We start from the raw sequence: 15,456 nt of genomic DNA, 5'->3' as shown, positions 1-15,456 counted from the left end.
AAGAATTACATATAAAAATTATTAATTGTAAAAATTATTAATTGTAAAAAATATAGTCACATATGGTAATGGCAACTATGCGTACATATAATCAGTGTCAGTTAAAAGCTTGGCCTGCGCTCCATGCTTGGTCAAAAAATTACATTGAAAATTACTATGTTATATATCAAAAGATTTATATTATACTAGTGAGCCCTAAACTTAATCAATCTCCCTGCATATAATAGCTATTTTGTACTCAATATAATCATTGTTTCAAATAATCATTTACATATCCAGCTCAACAAATAGCAGCATTCATCTTTTTTTCCATGCATTAAATGACCAGGCGCTGGCATCGCCTTCGTGAGATACGATATAATAATATAATTATTCCTTAGAACAATCAGAAAAAGGCAACGTTTTTCTTGTGTCGACTGTACACAAGTAGATGCAGTGGAAGTTCATCTATAAATACCCCTGTGCTGCAACATCGATCTTCACGAGCTGGCTCACCTCTCGCTGCTAAAACAATCATTTTTGTTTCTCTACCTGTAAGCTCTCTTTCTCTCCAGCTTTCTTAATTTGTACTCACTTTGTATGCATATTTTCGGTATTTTAGTTTGATAGATCATTTTATTCAAAATAATTATATAATTATTAATTATTTTATTATAATATGATTTATTATTATAGGAACTTTAAGAATACCTTATAATTTTACATATTTAGATATAAATTTTAAATAAAATAAATGATCAAACGTAAAAAAAAATTAATGATGTTATATATAAAAATATGGGGGAGTATCAAACTGTATATGCAAAGCCGAATTATGAAATTCTATAAACACATATTTTTGTCGCCGTATGGACTTGATTCAGCGCAGAGAAATTTTAAAATGGCGTTAAATTGTAGCACCATTTTTTCGATCAATATATGTAGCACGTATTGGTTCCTCCACCTCAAAAAACATACTTCCTCCATATTTTTATTTTTATGTATGACACCGTTGACTTTTAGAATCGCATTTGACCATTCGCCTTATTCAAAATTTATATCCAAATATGCAAAATTATAATGCATAATTAAAGTTTCTATAATAATAAATCATATTATAACAAAATAATAAATAATTATTTTTTTAATAAGACGAATGGTCAAACGTGGACCTAAAAGTTAACGGCGTCATATAAAAAGTTACGGAGGGAGTACCACGTAATGTATTGAAAAATGTACTATTTTTTTAATACCTTGTACATATTATACTCCTATTTAATACTGTTACTGGAATGAGTAGGTTAAGCCTTAAGGTATGTGTTGTATTGCGGTGAATTATGATAACCTCGTTTGAGCAGCATCCTTCGAATATGTTGGTGTTTCATCTAAGGGACAACGTAGTGGTTGAAATTTTAATGAAGTATCATCTCTCACTTTTAGAATATAGTTGTTACCATTTATCTTATTTAAATTTTTTCTGCAAAAGTACAAAATATAAGTCATGTTTAATGGTTTTTAGTGATAAAATAAATTATAAGAAAAATAAATGATAATTACATAGTTTTTTGAATAAATCAAATGGACAAATATATTCCTAAAAATCAATGATGCCAAACATGTTACCCTGTTTCAAAATATAAGTATTTTATGGTGTTTAGCGTACTAATGAGAGGTCAAAAAATACCCTTTTAGTTATTTCAATGGTTAATTTTTGAATTTTAAATTGATTGGATTCCTTTTCTAAGCATCCGACTGGCTTGGAATCATTAGAATGATTGGAGTCATGAGAATTAGTGTAAAAAATATTTATATGATAATACAAAACATAAATTCTATAAATACTTATATTTTGTAACAAAATGGATATCTTTATTACTATAAAAACCTCTAGTGATGGTGGGCTTAATGGCAGTAAATCTGTCACCACCACCTACTCACATTGCATTTTTATAATTTATCCCCCTTAACTTCGTAATATTAAAAATCAATCAAATCTAGATGTATATCAACGTAAAATCAAATTGATATTAATATTTTCTATATAAAAAAGATGGTCACATATTTTATGAAAAATATTTTTCTATTTATTTTAGAAATAACATAATATGTTTTTATCCTTTGCAAAGCACATGCATTCAGCTAGTATCTTTAAAAACGCTTTGGTGTATATATATCATCGTATATTCCAATGTTTTGTACTTGAAGATAACTAACACTCGGTGTACTTTCAAAACCTTTGCTAGCTGTCAGAGCACACTTAATACTTCGTCTCTGCTACACTTCAACAATGGATTTAGCAAGAGCCATATGGTTGTTGTTCTTCGCTCCAGTACTGTTCGTCGCTGCAACGACGCTAAGGAAGATGGCAACAACAACAAGAGCGCAGAGCACAGCAGCAAGAACAACGGACGCAGCGTCCTGCAGACCACCACCTCCTCCCATAGCGCGCGGAGCTCCTCTCGTCGGCGTCCTGCCGTCGCTGCTGCTCGCCGGCGGCCCCGGCGTTCATCCGCGACCACTACGAGAGGACGGGGAGCGTGTTCACCGTCAGCTTGCTCCGGCGGAAGGTGACCTTCTTGGTGGGGTCGGAGGCGTCGGGCCATTTCTTCAGAGGGCTAGACTCGGAGATCAGCCAGGACGAGGTCTCGCAGTTCACCATACCGACCTTCGGCCCCGGGGTTGCGTTCGACGTCGATTACGCGACTCGCCATGAGCAGTTCAAGTTCTTCGGCGACGTCATGAAGCCCGCGAAGCTGAGGACCTATGTTGATCTCATGGTCGCAGAAGTTGAGGTAAGCACAAATGGGATTTTCTATTTGGGGTCATCTTTAGGGTTATAAAAAGAAAAGGACTTATCGATCCAGAAGTCAAAGCTGGAAAAATAATTTATAAATAAAACTTTTATATTCGTGTTTAATCTAGAAGTCAAAGCTAGAAAACTAAACTTCTATAAAAAAACCTCCAAATCAATTCTAAGTTTAAGGTTGAAAATATTGACCCGAAACCGGAACACGCTGGCCCAACTGTGAGGAAACATTTCTACACCACAAAAGCTAATCCAAGAGTTAAGTGGTAATAGTCCACATATTGAAAGTTTAAAAGTTTAGAGTGAGTTGTACCAACTTAAAAGTGAAAGAAGTCTCTCACCTCTTATGCTAGCTTTTAGGGTGCAGAAAGATTTTCTCACGGTTGGGCTAGCGTCTTTAGGTTTTGGGCCAACAAATGGTATCAGAGTTAGGCCTAGGCCTATAATCTTGGCCCGTGCATACTCGGATGGTGTAAGCCTAAAACCCAGTGAACCGTGGGTATGTATGAATAGACTCATGAGCCTATGAGAGGTCGATCAGTGCTGAGGGACATCAATATGTGACATGGAAATTGTTAGAATAGTCACATATTAAAAGTTTAGCAAGAGGTTTTCTCCTAGTTGGATCAGTGCATCTCAGTTTTGGGCCAACAAAAAATTTAAACTTTGGATTATAAGCGTAACCAAAGTCAAAGCCAAAAGATGATGGTCCGAATAAAAAGCAATTTTTAAGAGGGCGGTACATTAAAACCTCCAGTGGTTTGCCCATTCAGCATATGCGTCTAGCAAAATTTAAATTTTAAAACCTAATTTTAGAGTTATTCATCATATTTCATTTTCAATATGAGCTTTCAAACTACAAATAGAACGTATATACAAAAATTTTACTGTTTATCAGTTTTGCATACATGGGTAATTTTATCATTCTTACATGTTGGGAAAGACTATAGTGTTGTTTGTTTCCATAAGTCCTATGACTAAAGTTTAGTCCTAAGACTAAAATATAAGTCTCTTTTAGTCATATCATTTTTGTTTGGAGGGACTAACATAAGAGTATAGCTGGAAAGGGTTAAACCAGTAGGCCACTCTACATGTTAGGAGAGAAATGCACCAGAATAGGACGCGCAACAACGGAACAACAAGAGCAAGACCGCTCCAAACTAAATCACAGTAGAAGTTATGGCCACTCAGGCTGGACCAAAACAGCAAGCGGAAGGTCTCCGAAAGTCCTACATTAGCACCAAGCCATCCTCCAAGGGGCGGCGAAAGAACTCAAACTCAATCCAATCCGTCTCGCTCGTCCGGGGAAGAAGAGCAGGCTGTTAGGCTTTAATACAACCTCTAGGGAAGCCAGGAGGGTAGGTATATACTTTTAACCAAACTTTTGAAACAGTTTGAATTATACGCTCCAATAAGGGAGAAATGGCAAAGCTTAAGAAAAGAATTAGCCCCTCCAAACAAACAGCCTCTAGGTTAAAACCTGGTAGCTAGCTTTAGGTATCAATATGTTTAGCTTAAAATTCTAAATACCTTTTCATACTTTCTTAATAAAGAAAAGTAAAATTTCTCGCGTGTATATATATGGTTCAGGGATACTTTGCAAGATGGGGACAGTCCGGCACGGTGGACATGAAGCAAGAGTTCGAACAGCTCGTCACCCTCATCGCCAGCCGCTGCCTGCTCGGCGAGGAGGTCCGGGACAAGATGTTCGGCGAGGTCTCGGCTCTCCTCCGAGACCTCAACGACGGTATGCGCCTCCTCACCATCCTCTTCCCGCGCCTCCCCATCCCGGCGCACCGCCGCCGGGACAGGGCCCGCGCCAGGCTCGGCGAGATATTCTCCGACATCGTCAGGTCCCGCAGGAGCAGCACCGCCGGGCGGGATGGCGCCGGAGCTCGCCACGGCGACATGCTGCAGTGCCTTATCGACGCGAGGTACAAGGACGGCCGCGCCACGACGGAGACGGAGGTCGCCGGGATGCTCGTGGCTGCGCTCTTCGCGGGGCAGCACACGAGCTCCAGCACCAGCACGTGGACCGGCGCGCGCCTCCTCACCAACCCCAAGCACCTGCGCGCCGCCGTGGAGGAGCAGGCGAGGGTGCTCCGTCGGCACGGCGACCGCGTCGACCACGACGCCCTGGCCTCCATGGACACCCTCCAGCGCTGCGTGAAGGAGACCCTGCGGCTCCACCCGCCGGCGCTGATGCTGCTCCGCCACGCCCGCCGCAGCTTCGTGGTGCGCGCCGGCGACCAGCGCGAGTACGAGGTCCCCGAGGGCCACACGGTGGCGAGCCCGCTGCTGCTGCACAACGCGCTGCCGCAGGCGTACCGGAGCCCCGGCGAGTTCGACCCGGACAGGTTTGGCGCCGGGAGGGGGGAGGGCGGCGGGCTGGCGTACACGGCGTTCGGCGGCGGGCGGCACGCGTGCGTCGGCGAGGCGTTCGCGTACATGCAGATCAAGGTGATATGGAGCCACCTGCTGCGCAACTTCGAGCTGCAGCTGGCGTCGCCGTTCCCGGAGACGGACTGGACCGTCGTCATGCCCGGGCCCAAGGGGAAGGTCATGCTCACTTACAACAGGAGAAAGCTATGCAAAGAGTCAGTGTTATTATAGTCACTCACTTGTAAGATGATGCGTTCTATATATGGCACGGTATTAACTATAATGTCACTGTCATAATAACAGGAGACGAGAATTCAAATAAAACTAGATACCTAGTAAGTTAATTATACCATCAATATGTCTCGGAGCTAGGATTCCGACATGTAAAAAGCCTAAGATTAGTCTTGGAGGAGGTGTAGTTCACTATTTAGTTAGATTAATTACTAATTAACTAGATCGTTATATTGTGTAAAATTGTCAATTTATACGGGAGTTATAGCCATCATCATATATGTGTAGAACATCTCGTTGTATCTATAATGGTCAGTTAATACATATAAGTTGACCACATGCTTGGTTTAGTATGTAAAGAAAAACCATATGTTGCTGAAGTAAAATATATAATATAGTCAAGTTGGTATATATATTTTTTGGATGGAAATCATTTGAATGGATGGCCCAAAGTAAGAGTGGAAAATTTTATCTAATGTTAAACAAGCTTTAATAATTCACTAAATCCTTTTTTATCTGCTTTCCCTGTCCCAAAATGACAACAACTCACATTCAAATGACATGAAAAATATATGTGATATTGAAATCAAATGAAAGAGTACTGTTTTGTACTATGGTACATGAAAATAGTTGTCGTTTCTCAAAATTTCTTTTATATTTTTTAAGCCTCTATTTGTTTATGTGAATATTGGTGCTATCATTACTTTACCCTGGATTATTGCTTTAATTATTTTTTGCTGAAGAAAACTTATGCGCGGCATAGACATAATGCATTCAGATATTAATGAGCCAATTAATAATGGGCTGGTCTGTTTCGATAAGCGTATGACCTAGAGAAAATGATGCAAAAGAACATGTTCCGTTGAATTAAAAACCATAAAGTCAAATAACATATTTGCAAACAAAAAATAATTGTAAATAATTATATATATATATATGAAGCTTCTATTTTACTACCAGGTGTAGTTACTCCCTTCACGTCTAAAATATAGAAACATCTCCATATTTTTGCTATCTTCCAACAGAAAATACAAAAAATACAAACTCTATACATATAGTTATGTCAAACTCTATATATAAATATAGCTGTGTCATTCATATGAGGTTTAAAAGTATTTATACTTTCTATTGGGTAGGAACAGAAATAATTATGAAAGTGCTTCTCATCATGGGCGTGAATGAGTAGCTACACTTGCTAGTAAGATTTAATTTTCATATATATATATATATATATAGCGACCTAAACATCAAAGTTAAAAAATAAAATTCGGTGAAAAAACCCCAAAATCAATTTATTAAAATTTAAAATTCAAATTTATGGTTATAAGTATAAACAGAAGCGAAAAAATTGGGTACACGTCACCTAGAATTTATTTTGGCCGTTTGATCAAGCTGCGCTGAGCTGTACGGTTCTGATTCTTATCAGCGCTCGCCTTCTCTCCCCCGGTGATGGCTGCGGCCGTTTCCCACTCGCCTGCAGCCTCGGAAGTGGCCATCGCCGCCGCACCGGCCTCGCCGCGCAAGGAGAAATCTAGGGTTATGAAGAAATACTGACCAAAAGAAAAAAAACTATAAAGTCAAATAAAATAACAAAACTCCTTACTTATATTTTCACTTCTGCTTATACTTATGAACCAAAATTTAAATTTTTTTTTGACAATCTAAGTATCGATTCTAAGGTTTTTTCGTCAAAACTTATTTGTTAACCTTTAATTTATATCACTAAAAATATATATAAAAATTTGTTTATAAATTATTTTTTATTTACAAATATATCGTTTACCGCGATACCTTTGTTTCTGTTTCCTATTGCCTTTTCTACCGAAGGTCGCGTGACGAGCAGAGACACGAGGAGGGAGCGTCGCTTCGGACGGCCGCTTCGCCAGTTTCATGGCCCTTGGGCAGTTGGCCCACATGGAGGTCCAGAAGTTGGATGCAATTGGATCGCGTGAAGTCGAGTCCGTCCGTCTGAGTGGCCGCCGTGTTGGTCCGCCCTGAAAAAACTAGTGTTCGCGTCGTGCGCTGCAAACGATAGAGAAAAATGAAAGTATACCAGCTCAAGATGAGGTCCATACTTAGGCCTCTCCCCTGCACTTGTTGATTGCAACCGATCCACGAAAGTTAACCAGCATGTTTTAACTCTTGCTACCATCTTAAATCATTAATGTGCAAAAGGTATTAGGATTTAATACGTGAAAAATGATATTTTTTTAATAATGGAATTCATTCACTCCGGTTTTTGTTTTAAAAAAGATATAGCCAATTATTATTATAGAGATTACAAGACAAATGATGATAAATTATACATTAACACTTGGTTTAAACAAAAAGAACTATGAATTATATGTAATCCTTGTCTTACTTAAACTATTGAAGAAAAACATATCTCCGAAATCAATGGACAATCTTAAGTCGATCGAATTCCAATCCTATCACCGCTAACCGACGGGCGTCGAAAAGATAATGATGGGGAATGTGATTTGGCAAACCAGCCATATGCCCCGATTATGTCACCTCTATTACCATCGAATCCAATACATGAAGATAATAATCATATAAATTAGTATATTTTAATAATATTTTAATAGATGTATATAATATTCGAGAAAGGGAAAGTAATGATGAGACATTTTCATTCTAGACCAAGTTATTGTTCAAAACGTGAATGGATGCAGTGTCAATAATAAGAAAGAATCCCACCACTTTATAAGTATGCCTGTATTGAAGACAATTCCAAACTGTTTTGTTATCCTTTTGGGTTGTGCTTCGCTAACTGTTGTACCTCACCCCTTTTTTCTCTCCAACAAGTTTAAACAAAATACTAGTAGGAAGGATGCCAATGGATATAATCTCTTTTGAGCGCATGAAAAATGGCATACTGGTAGGTGTGTTAGTGTGGCGTGTGCACAAGGACAGACTAGCTCCGTGCTGCTATTGGCAGCAAGTTGCAGATCCGGAGATGACCCATGAAAAATTGTCATCAAACAAGTACAGCTATAACAAAAGGGTCTAGACTAACCTGTTGTTAAATTCAGTGTTCATGTATCGAACTGATCTGAGCCCACATCATGCATGTTGTGTTCTAAATGTAAAAGGTATATGTATGCAGGTTTCAGGTTGATTGGTCACCCTCAGCAGTTAGGAGGACCACTACCAGCAGTTCCAGCATAAAGAAGGGAAACGTAGTTGGGCCTGCCCTTAATGCAAGGTCACATGATTAGCAGTTAGCATCAAACATAAAAAAACAGAGCAAACAAACTCTTTGCTGTAGTAAACACTAAACAGAAAGGACGACGTAGACACTGTGTCATCAAATCATCTTCCTGTAGAATTACATAACTCATGCTCTGTTTCATCCAAGGCAAAAAAAAAAAAAGAAAAAAAAAAGCTGTATTCATGTGGGGTATTATTCTGTTCCCATGAAAAAGTTATCCAAAGGAGCATGAAATATCAAGAAAAGCATGTCTACGATCCAACACTATAAGCAAATTAACATTTTTCAGATATGTCTAGACAAACCAACATGGTGCAGAAAATCAAGGTTCAAATACATAAACATGCATGCAAACTTCACGTTATTCGCACTGCAAACAAAGAAACATATAATGTGCAAATCCAAAACCCAGTCGGCTGCCCATTAAACAGGTGCTGGAAAGTTACATGATAACAACGCATGAACACTTTCACATTATTGGCCACTGGGATGAAGAAAGCAACATTTAACAAGCACTCAAATCCAAAACCAGACCACTATCCAGTGATAGCTCCACGGATGGACAGTGACAAGATAACAATGCACGCCGACCTGGACGATAGGACAGGCCAAAATCGTCGGTCTTAACATGACACAGTACCTGCCAGCCCAGATGTTGGCATGTCAGCATCATTGACAGTCCACCCACTCGCAGACTCGCTACTGAAAACTGTATCAGTCATAAAACTGAACTGCCAAATCACAAGACAGTAAAATGTTGAACAGTAAGCGTAAAAAGGTCATATGAATAAGTTTGTCTGCTTTCATTGAGCCAATCAGGTTATGGACGATATGGTTACATATAATTTACATATAATTCTGTATAAAAGGACTGCTACAAAAGCTTACAGATGCAGCAGGTGTTTGTGGATACACAGAATACAAACCACATAACTTAAATACATGAGTTTAATGAGAACAAGAATTTACACCTATTCTATACCAGAATGGAAGACATTGTTTATTTATAGAAGAAAAACGCAAACATATACATTATATATAGAAAGAATAAATAAGATACATAAGTAACAAATGAGGAGGTAAAAATGCACAGAAGAATGTGGTTGGAGGACATGGGGTAAATTTCCATATCACTCACTTATCTTCACTTGCCTTCACAGAGGGCAAACAATATTGCCTTCTTAGCTGTGGCTATCACGTGTCAATTCTCAGATGTTGGATTTGCAGGAAATATTAAATAATTGAGATCACGGTCTAGACTTCAAATTGTCTCAGTGAGGACTCCAGCAGCTGATGGCTGGGACAGATCATCTCCATCACTCTTGTACCATCCTTGTAGATTTTAAAGGTTGGAACTGTCTTGACATTTTCTAATTGTGTAACTGTGGGGTTCTCAGTTATATCCACCTATGTCAAAATCAAAGAAGCGTGTTGGCAGAGATCGTGATAGGAAATCAGAAGCACGTAAATCATGAGAAGCTGCTAGATACCTTGAGAAAATTAACAGATGGATATCTGGTACACAGTGCATCCACGAATGGGGCAATGTCAGAACATTGCTGGTTTAAAGGTGCCATGAAATGAACAACAGAAACACCTGCAAAAATGCAGTATTCTATCAATTATTAAAGTTTGTTATACAATATGAAATACCTGCTGCCCTATGACTTTATTGGTCTATGGCCTGGATTGTAGTTTAGCATGGCACACATGGAAACAATGAAATGGGGAGATCTTCGACAATACTATTACTGCACCTAATATTATGAACTCGAAAACTCTATCAAGAAAAAGCCCCTCTTGATGAACATCAAGTCAGACCATAGTCATTTTTATTAGCTAGAGTGCTAGACTCTTACATCATAATGTTTTGATCCCCTATGGGCTGTAATTTTAGTTTTTCTGTTCATACATAAACCTTCCATGTTTTACCATTTATCTGTAGGGCCACCCTTACAACTTCCAAACAAGACACACAGGAAGAGAGAGTGAGAGCAAGAGAGGGAGAGAGAGAGAGAGACGGTAGTTTTGCAAATTGAATACCCTAAGGGTTGTAATTTTAGTTTTTTCTGTTTTGCAAATGTTGTAAAATTCAATACTGATGTTATGCAACAAAGATAAGATGACCAGGGCATATACCTGGCAAGGCTGTAGCCATCTGGAATTGTTCTGTTCCTAGAAGTGCTTCAACCTCTCCACCAAACTTCATATTGGATACGTCCTCACCTCGGGATGACCTAAGAGCAACAAAGGCATGGAAATGCCCCTCTGCTACCTCAGTGTCACTAGGAAGTTCCCTCCTAAGAACCTCATAATCTTTTACAGAATCTGCCCAGTTTTCCATCTAATCACCAAAGAAACAGGCAGTGTCCACAACATAAACCTTACAGCATCAATCAATGTGTGCATGAAATCATCTTGAATGTGCAATGTATTACCTTGCCATAGGAAGCTGCACGCCTTAGGAGAGCCTTCCAATAATTGGGTTGAATCTTAAGTGCTTCATTGCAGTCCTCAATAGATTTCTCCCATTGCCCTAACTTGAACATGCAAGCAGCCCTATTGCAGTAGAGGACAGAATTAGCAGGGTGATGCTTGAGCCCTTCACCATATGCTAGGCAAGCTTCTGCAAATTTTCCAGAATGAAAGAGTTCATTCCCTAAGGACCGAGCTTGGGCAACAGTTTTCACATTCTTATGCATGGCCATCACTTCAATGTTTCCAGAATCTATTTTCCTAGCTTTTTCCACAGATGACAGAGCACCATCAAACCTGCAAACAACTATTATTAGCATAAATTTTCTTTGGGTAATTCTTGCAAACTAGCTTGTACATTTGTATTTGCCATCGCGACCAAAATCCAAATCAAAGTAATGTCCAGATACCAAATAATAGATGCCATCTATACTCAAGCAGGAATATGCACGAAATTTTATATTCTCTGCGGTAAAAAATATCTGTAAAATTACCTTCCAAATGCTATGTCAACTTGGGCATGTACATAGTATAGGTATGAGTTGGCCTGAAACCCACAGAACATCATGTCCTGGGTGCATGAGGATGAACAATCAAGCTTGGATGCTCTAGAAATCGCCAAATCAGCCTCATCAAGTTGATTCATCTGGAGAAGAGCTTCCGCTCTAGAAGCAAAGAGCTGCAGTTGGTACAATATATAAATAACATTCTGTAAACAGGACATGGCTAGCCGATAACAATTAAAACGGAGGACACTTGACCATTGCACAAAAGTCTGCTCCTGCCGCGATTGCAGCGTTGCATTCCCTCAGCGCGCTCTTCCAATTGCCAATCTTGCGTGCATCAACAAATCTCCCCAGGTGTTTTTCTACTGCTTCTAATTTGTGTAACTCTACAACATCCGGCTGCAGGCCACCCATGCCCATTTGCTTCCGGGCATCAGCAGTGCGCCCAAACCTGCAATATTAGTAGGATAATATCAAAAAAAGTACACAGATAAGTAGCAAATGTCACAAATGTAAGGACCAAAGTGATAGAATGACCATGACATCTTGCCTGCCCCCAATACCCACTATCATTATCAGTAGAAAAACAAAAACAAAGTGAATGGCATCAGCAAATACGAGAGCATCAAGTATGTCACAAGGTTAGCTTTTATAGTCATAGTCACTACTATAAAAGGTAGTTTTCCCTTTCTTCGCATGCTTTGCAATCCCAAACTACATTCCACAAAACAGTCAATCATTGCGATGTGAAATGTTCCAAATTAAGCTATTAAGAAGCAGAGATCTCACTCCACGAATCATGCCACCAGGTACATCCAAAATTCAGCAGCACAATATCCATTTGGCTCAGTTAACTTCAATCACCAAATCGAGTTAACATTAAGCGGTTCAATATATACACAGCTCAGTGCACTTAGATTAGATGAGAACATATCAATTTAGTCACAAAGAATTGAATTGCCAGCACGCAATGCAACACAAAGAATTGAATTGAATTGAATTTAGGCACAGAAGTGAACTGTTTCCACCGACAATGCAACACAAAGAATTGCCAGCACGCAACATCAAAGGAGCTTTACGCTACAGTGATCACCTTATCTGCAGTGACGCGAGGCGGTGGTGCGCGCGGCCGTAGGACGGATCGAGCCGGATGGCCTCCTCGCACTCCCTAACGGCCTCGCTGAGGCGGTTGAGTCCGATGAGTGCCGCGGCGCGGTTGCCTCGGCACGCGGCGCTGTCGGGGCAGATGGCGAGCGCGCGGTCGTACAGCCGCAGCGCCTCCTCGAAGCACCCGTTCTTGTACTGCTCGTTCCCGGCGCGCCTAATCTCCTCGGCCTCGGTACTCGCCGCGGACGTCCTGACCGGCGACGCGTGGTCATCGGAGACTGCGGCGGCGCCGGCGGGGGTGGCACATCGCGCGCGGACGACGCTCCCGTGGCCGTAGTTGCCGGTGCCGGAGCCGAGCACGTCGCGGCGGGCGGCACGGGGCAGCGGAACCGGCGGCGTGGTGGGGAGGCGGCCAGAGGGGTAGATGTTGCCCGCGGGGAACGCACCGTTGGCGAGCGCCGAGGTGGCGGTGCTCGAGCCGGCGGCACCGCCACCGCCACCGCCACCCGCGGTCGAGCACGACGTGTAGATGAGCGGGCCAGCGGCCCCCGAGCACCGGTATCCACCCCCGGCCTCCTCGCAACCCCCGAACCCCTCGCCGCCGTAGCAGTCGCCACGCCGCGCGGCGACGCCGGCGGACGCCACCGACACGCCCGTTCCCGCCGCCGCCGTCCTCGGCGCGGACCCGGAGGAGCCGGACGAGGAGGAGGTCGGGGTGGGGACCCTGGAGTGGAGCAGCGGCGAGACGGGGGAGAGCCGACCGGGAGGGAGCGCGTCGGGCTTGTCCCGGAGCACCGCGGCGGCGAGGGCGTCGGAGAGGGAGCCCGGCATTGGCGCGCGGTGGGCCATTCCGACCGACCGACGGCTGGCTGGATGGGCTAGCGGCGGCGGAGGGGGCGGCGCATGGCAGCGGCGGTGGGTTGGGTTGGTGGTGGTTGAGGAGAGGAAGGAAGAAGGAAGCAAGGAAGGAAGGGAAGGGATGGTTGCTATATTCGGTGTGGCGCTACTTGTACTTGTACTTTGCGCATTCAACCGTGACTTTGCTGATTCAAGTGGCGTTTACTCTTTACTTTGACAAAACTGTTTGTGTTAAGAGCAAGGGGCAAGTTCAATAGTCTAGCCAACTGCTAACTCTAATTTATCTATAGTCATTTTAATAATCAATTCATATAACAGCTACTTACAAAACATGTACTATCATGTTTCACTTGTCATACATATAGTGTGTCTTGCAGTCCGTGCTGCAGCTAGCTACAGTTCTCTCTTCTCTCTTATCTCCATCGTACATGCTCTAAGTTTCGTTGTGGGAGAGACCAGGGGCTCCCATCATTTCGTATTTTAGAGCCTGTTTAGTTCACGAAAATTTTTAATTTTGATGGTACATCGGATGTTTGACTGGATCTCGAAATTATTTTGATGACTAATTAACAAACTAACTACATAGGGTGTCAGAAAACCACGAGATGATTTTTTAAGCCTAAGTAATCTGTTATTACCACATGTGAGTATTGTAGCAGTATTAGCTAATAATGGACTAATTTGGCTAAAAAGTTCATCTCCCAAATTCCTTTTGAATTGTTTAATTAGTAATGTTTTAACTATATTTATGTTGTATACATCGGTCCAAAGATTCAATGTAACGGGTCAACGTGAAAATTTTTTAAACTAAATATGGCCTCACAAATTGTGTTTTTAAAATAAAAATAATTTTCCGATAAAAATTTAATATATGTTTATATATGTGATTAGAAAAAAACTATACTATATACTCCGAAGAAAAACAAAGAATTAATTCTGAAATTAAGTTTTATATATAATTTAAATGTTGGTTTATAAGTGGTTACAATAGTGAAACGATGAGAGCCTATGGGTTGTTTTGGTTTGCTCTCCCGTTGGAAACATTGGTAAAGCTAATCAGATGTATTTGCGCTGTTCGTATATTTTGATTTCGATCCAAATTATACAAAGCACTGCGCTTAAATTGTTTAAGGTGCCAACAACTTGGGAGCTGATAATTTGGCTTCGAACAAAACTAGCCTTTCAAACCAAATTAGCCGTGCTATAACTCAGTGTGTTGTGTTCCTAAGGTCACGAAAATTAGCAAAATAATTAATTAATTAAGTATTAACTTCATTTAGAAGGTTTTTTAGCTAAAAAATTAAAAAATAAATTAATATAATTTTAAAGCAATTTTTCTATAGTTTTGTTGAAATAAATACACCATTTGACAATTTTAAAAAGTATACAATAAAAAAAAGTTGGAAATAGTTTCTTTGAACGCGGCCAACATAGTTGTAGGAGATACACCTGCTAATGCAATGGTATAGGGTGTGTGGTTTTCTGGACATATCCTAAGATCCTATGTTAAATTATGTTAAATTCTCAGTATGCTCGTCATTTCTTATTAATTCAACATCAAGCTACTAGGCCGCGTTCGGCCCCTCGTGTTAGTTAACTTTATCTTTCGCACGCACGTTTTCCGAACTGCTAAACGATGTATTATTTGAAAAAAATTTCTATAGAAAATTTGTTTTAAAAAAATCATATTAATATATTTTATATTTTTTAATAATTAATAATTAATTAATCATGTAATAATCTATTATTATTTTTTTCGTGTCGAGATAAGTTATCTTACGAGCGATCAAACTAACGCGGCCTTAGTTGGGTTGTCAAGTGCTTTTGTTGTCGGTGGCTAACTACTTGGAATGTAGCCTATTTTCGTGATTAAAATAAAAATAGTATACTTGTGGGGT

At 40.6% G+C, this 15,456-nt stretch overlaps 1 protein-coding gene and 1 pseudogene across 1 annotated transcript; one reads left to right on the top strand and one right to left on the bottom strand.

Annotated features, from left to right (window-relative positions):
- The first annotated feature begins 492 nt into the window (after positions 1-492).
- On the top strand, positions 493-5,651 carry LOC102701081 (annotated as a pseudogene).
- A 3,781-nt stretch (positions 5,652-9,432) lies between these two features.
- On the bottom strand, positions 9,433-13,647 carry LOC102700803 (TPR repeat-containing thioredoxin TTL1-like). Its single transcript, XM_006655032.2, has 7 exons — positions 12,687-13,647; positions 11,849-12,044; positions 11,582-11,766; positions 11,051-11,384; positions 10,752-10,956; positions 10,103-10,209; positions 9,433-10,019 (listed from the first exon to the last, which is right to left on the bottom strand). The coding sequence occupies exons 1-7, from the start codon at positions 13,547-13,549 to the stop codon at positions 9,867-9,869; spliced, it is 2,043 nt and encodes a 680-aa protein (XP_006655095.2). The 5' UTR covers positions 13,550-13,647; the 3' UTR covers positions 9,433-9,866.
- Positions 13,648-15,456: the final 1,809 nt, after the last annotated feature.

The sequence above is a fragment of the Oryza brachyantha genome, chromosome 5, assembly GCF_000231095.2.
Source record: "Oryza brachyantha chromosome 5, ObraRS2, whole genome shotgun sequence".
Lineage (NCBI taxonomy): Eukaryota > Viridiplantae > Streptophyta > Magnoliopsida > Poales > Poaceae > Oryza > Oryza brachyantha.
The sequence above is the reverse complement of the archived record's forward strand: the minus strand, read 5'-3'. Positions and strand labels throughout refer to the sequence as shown.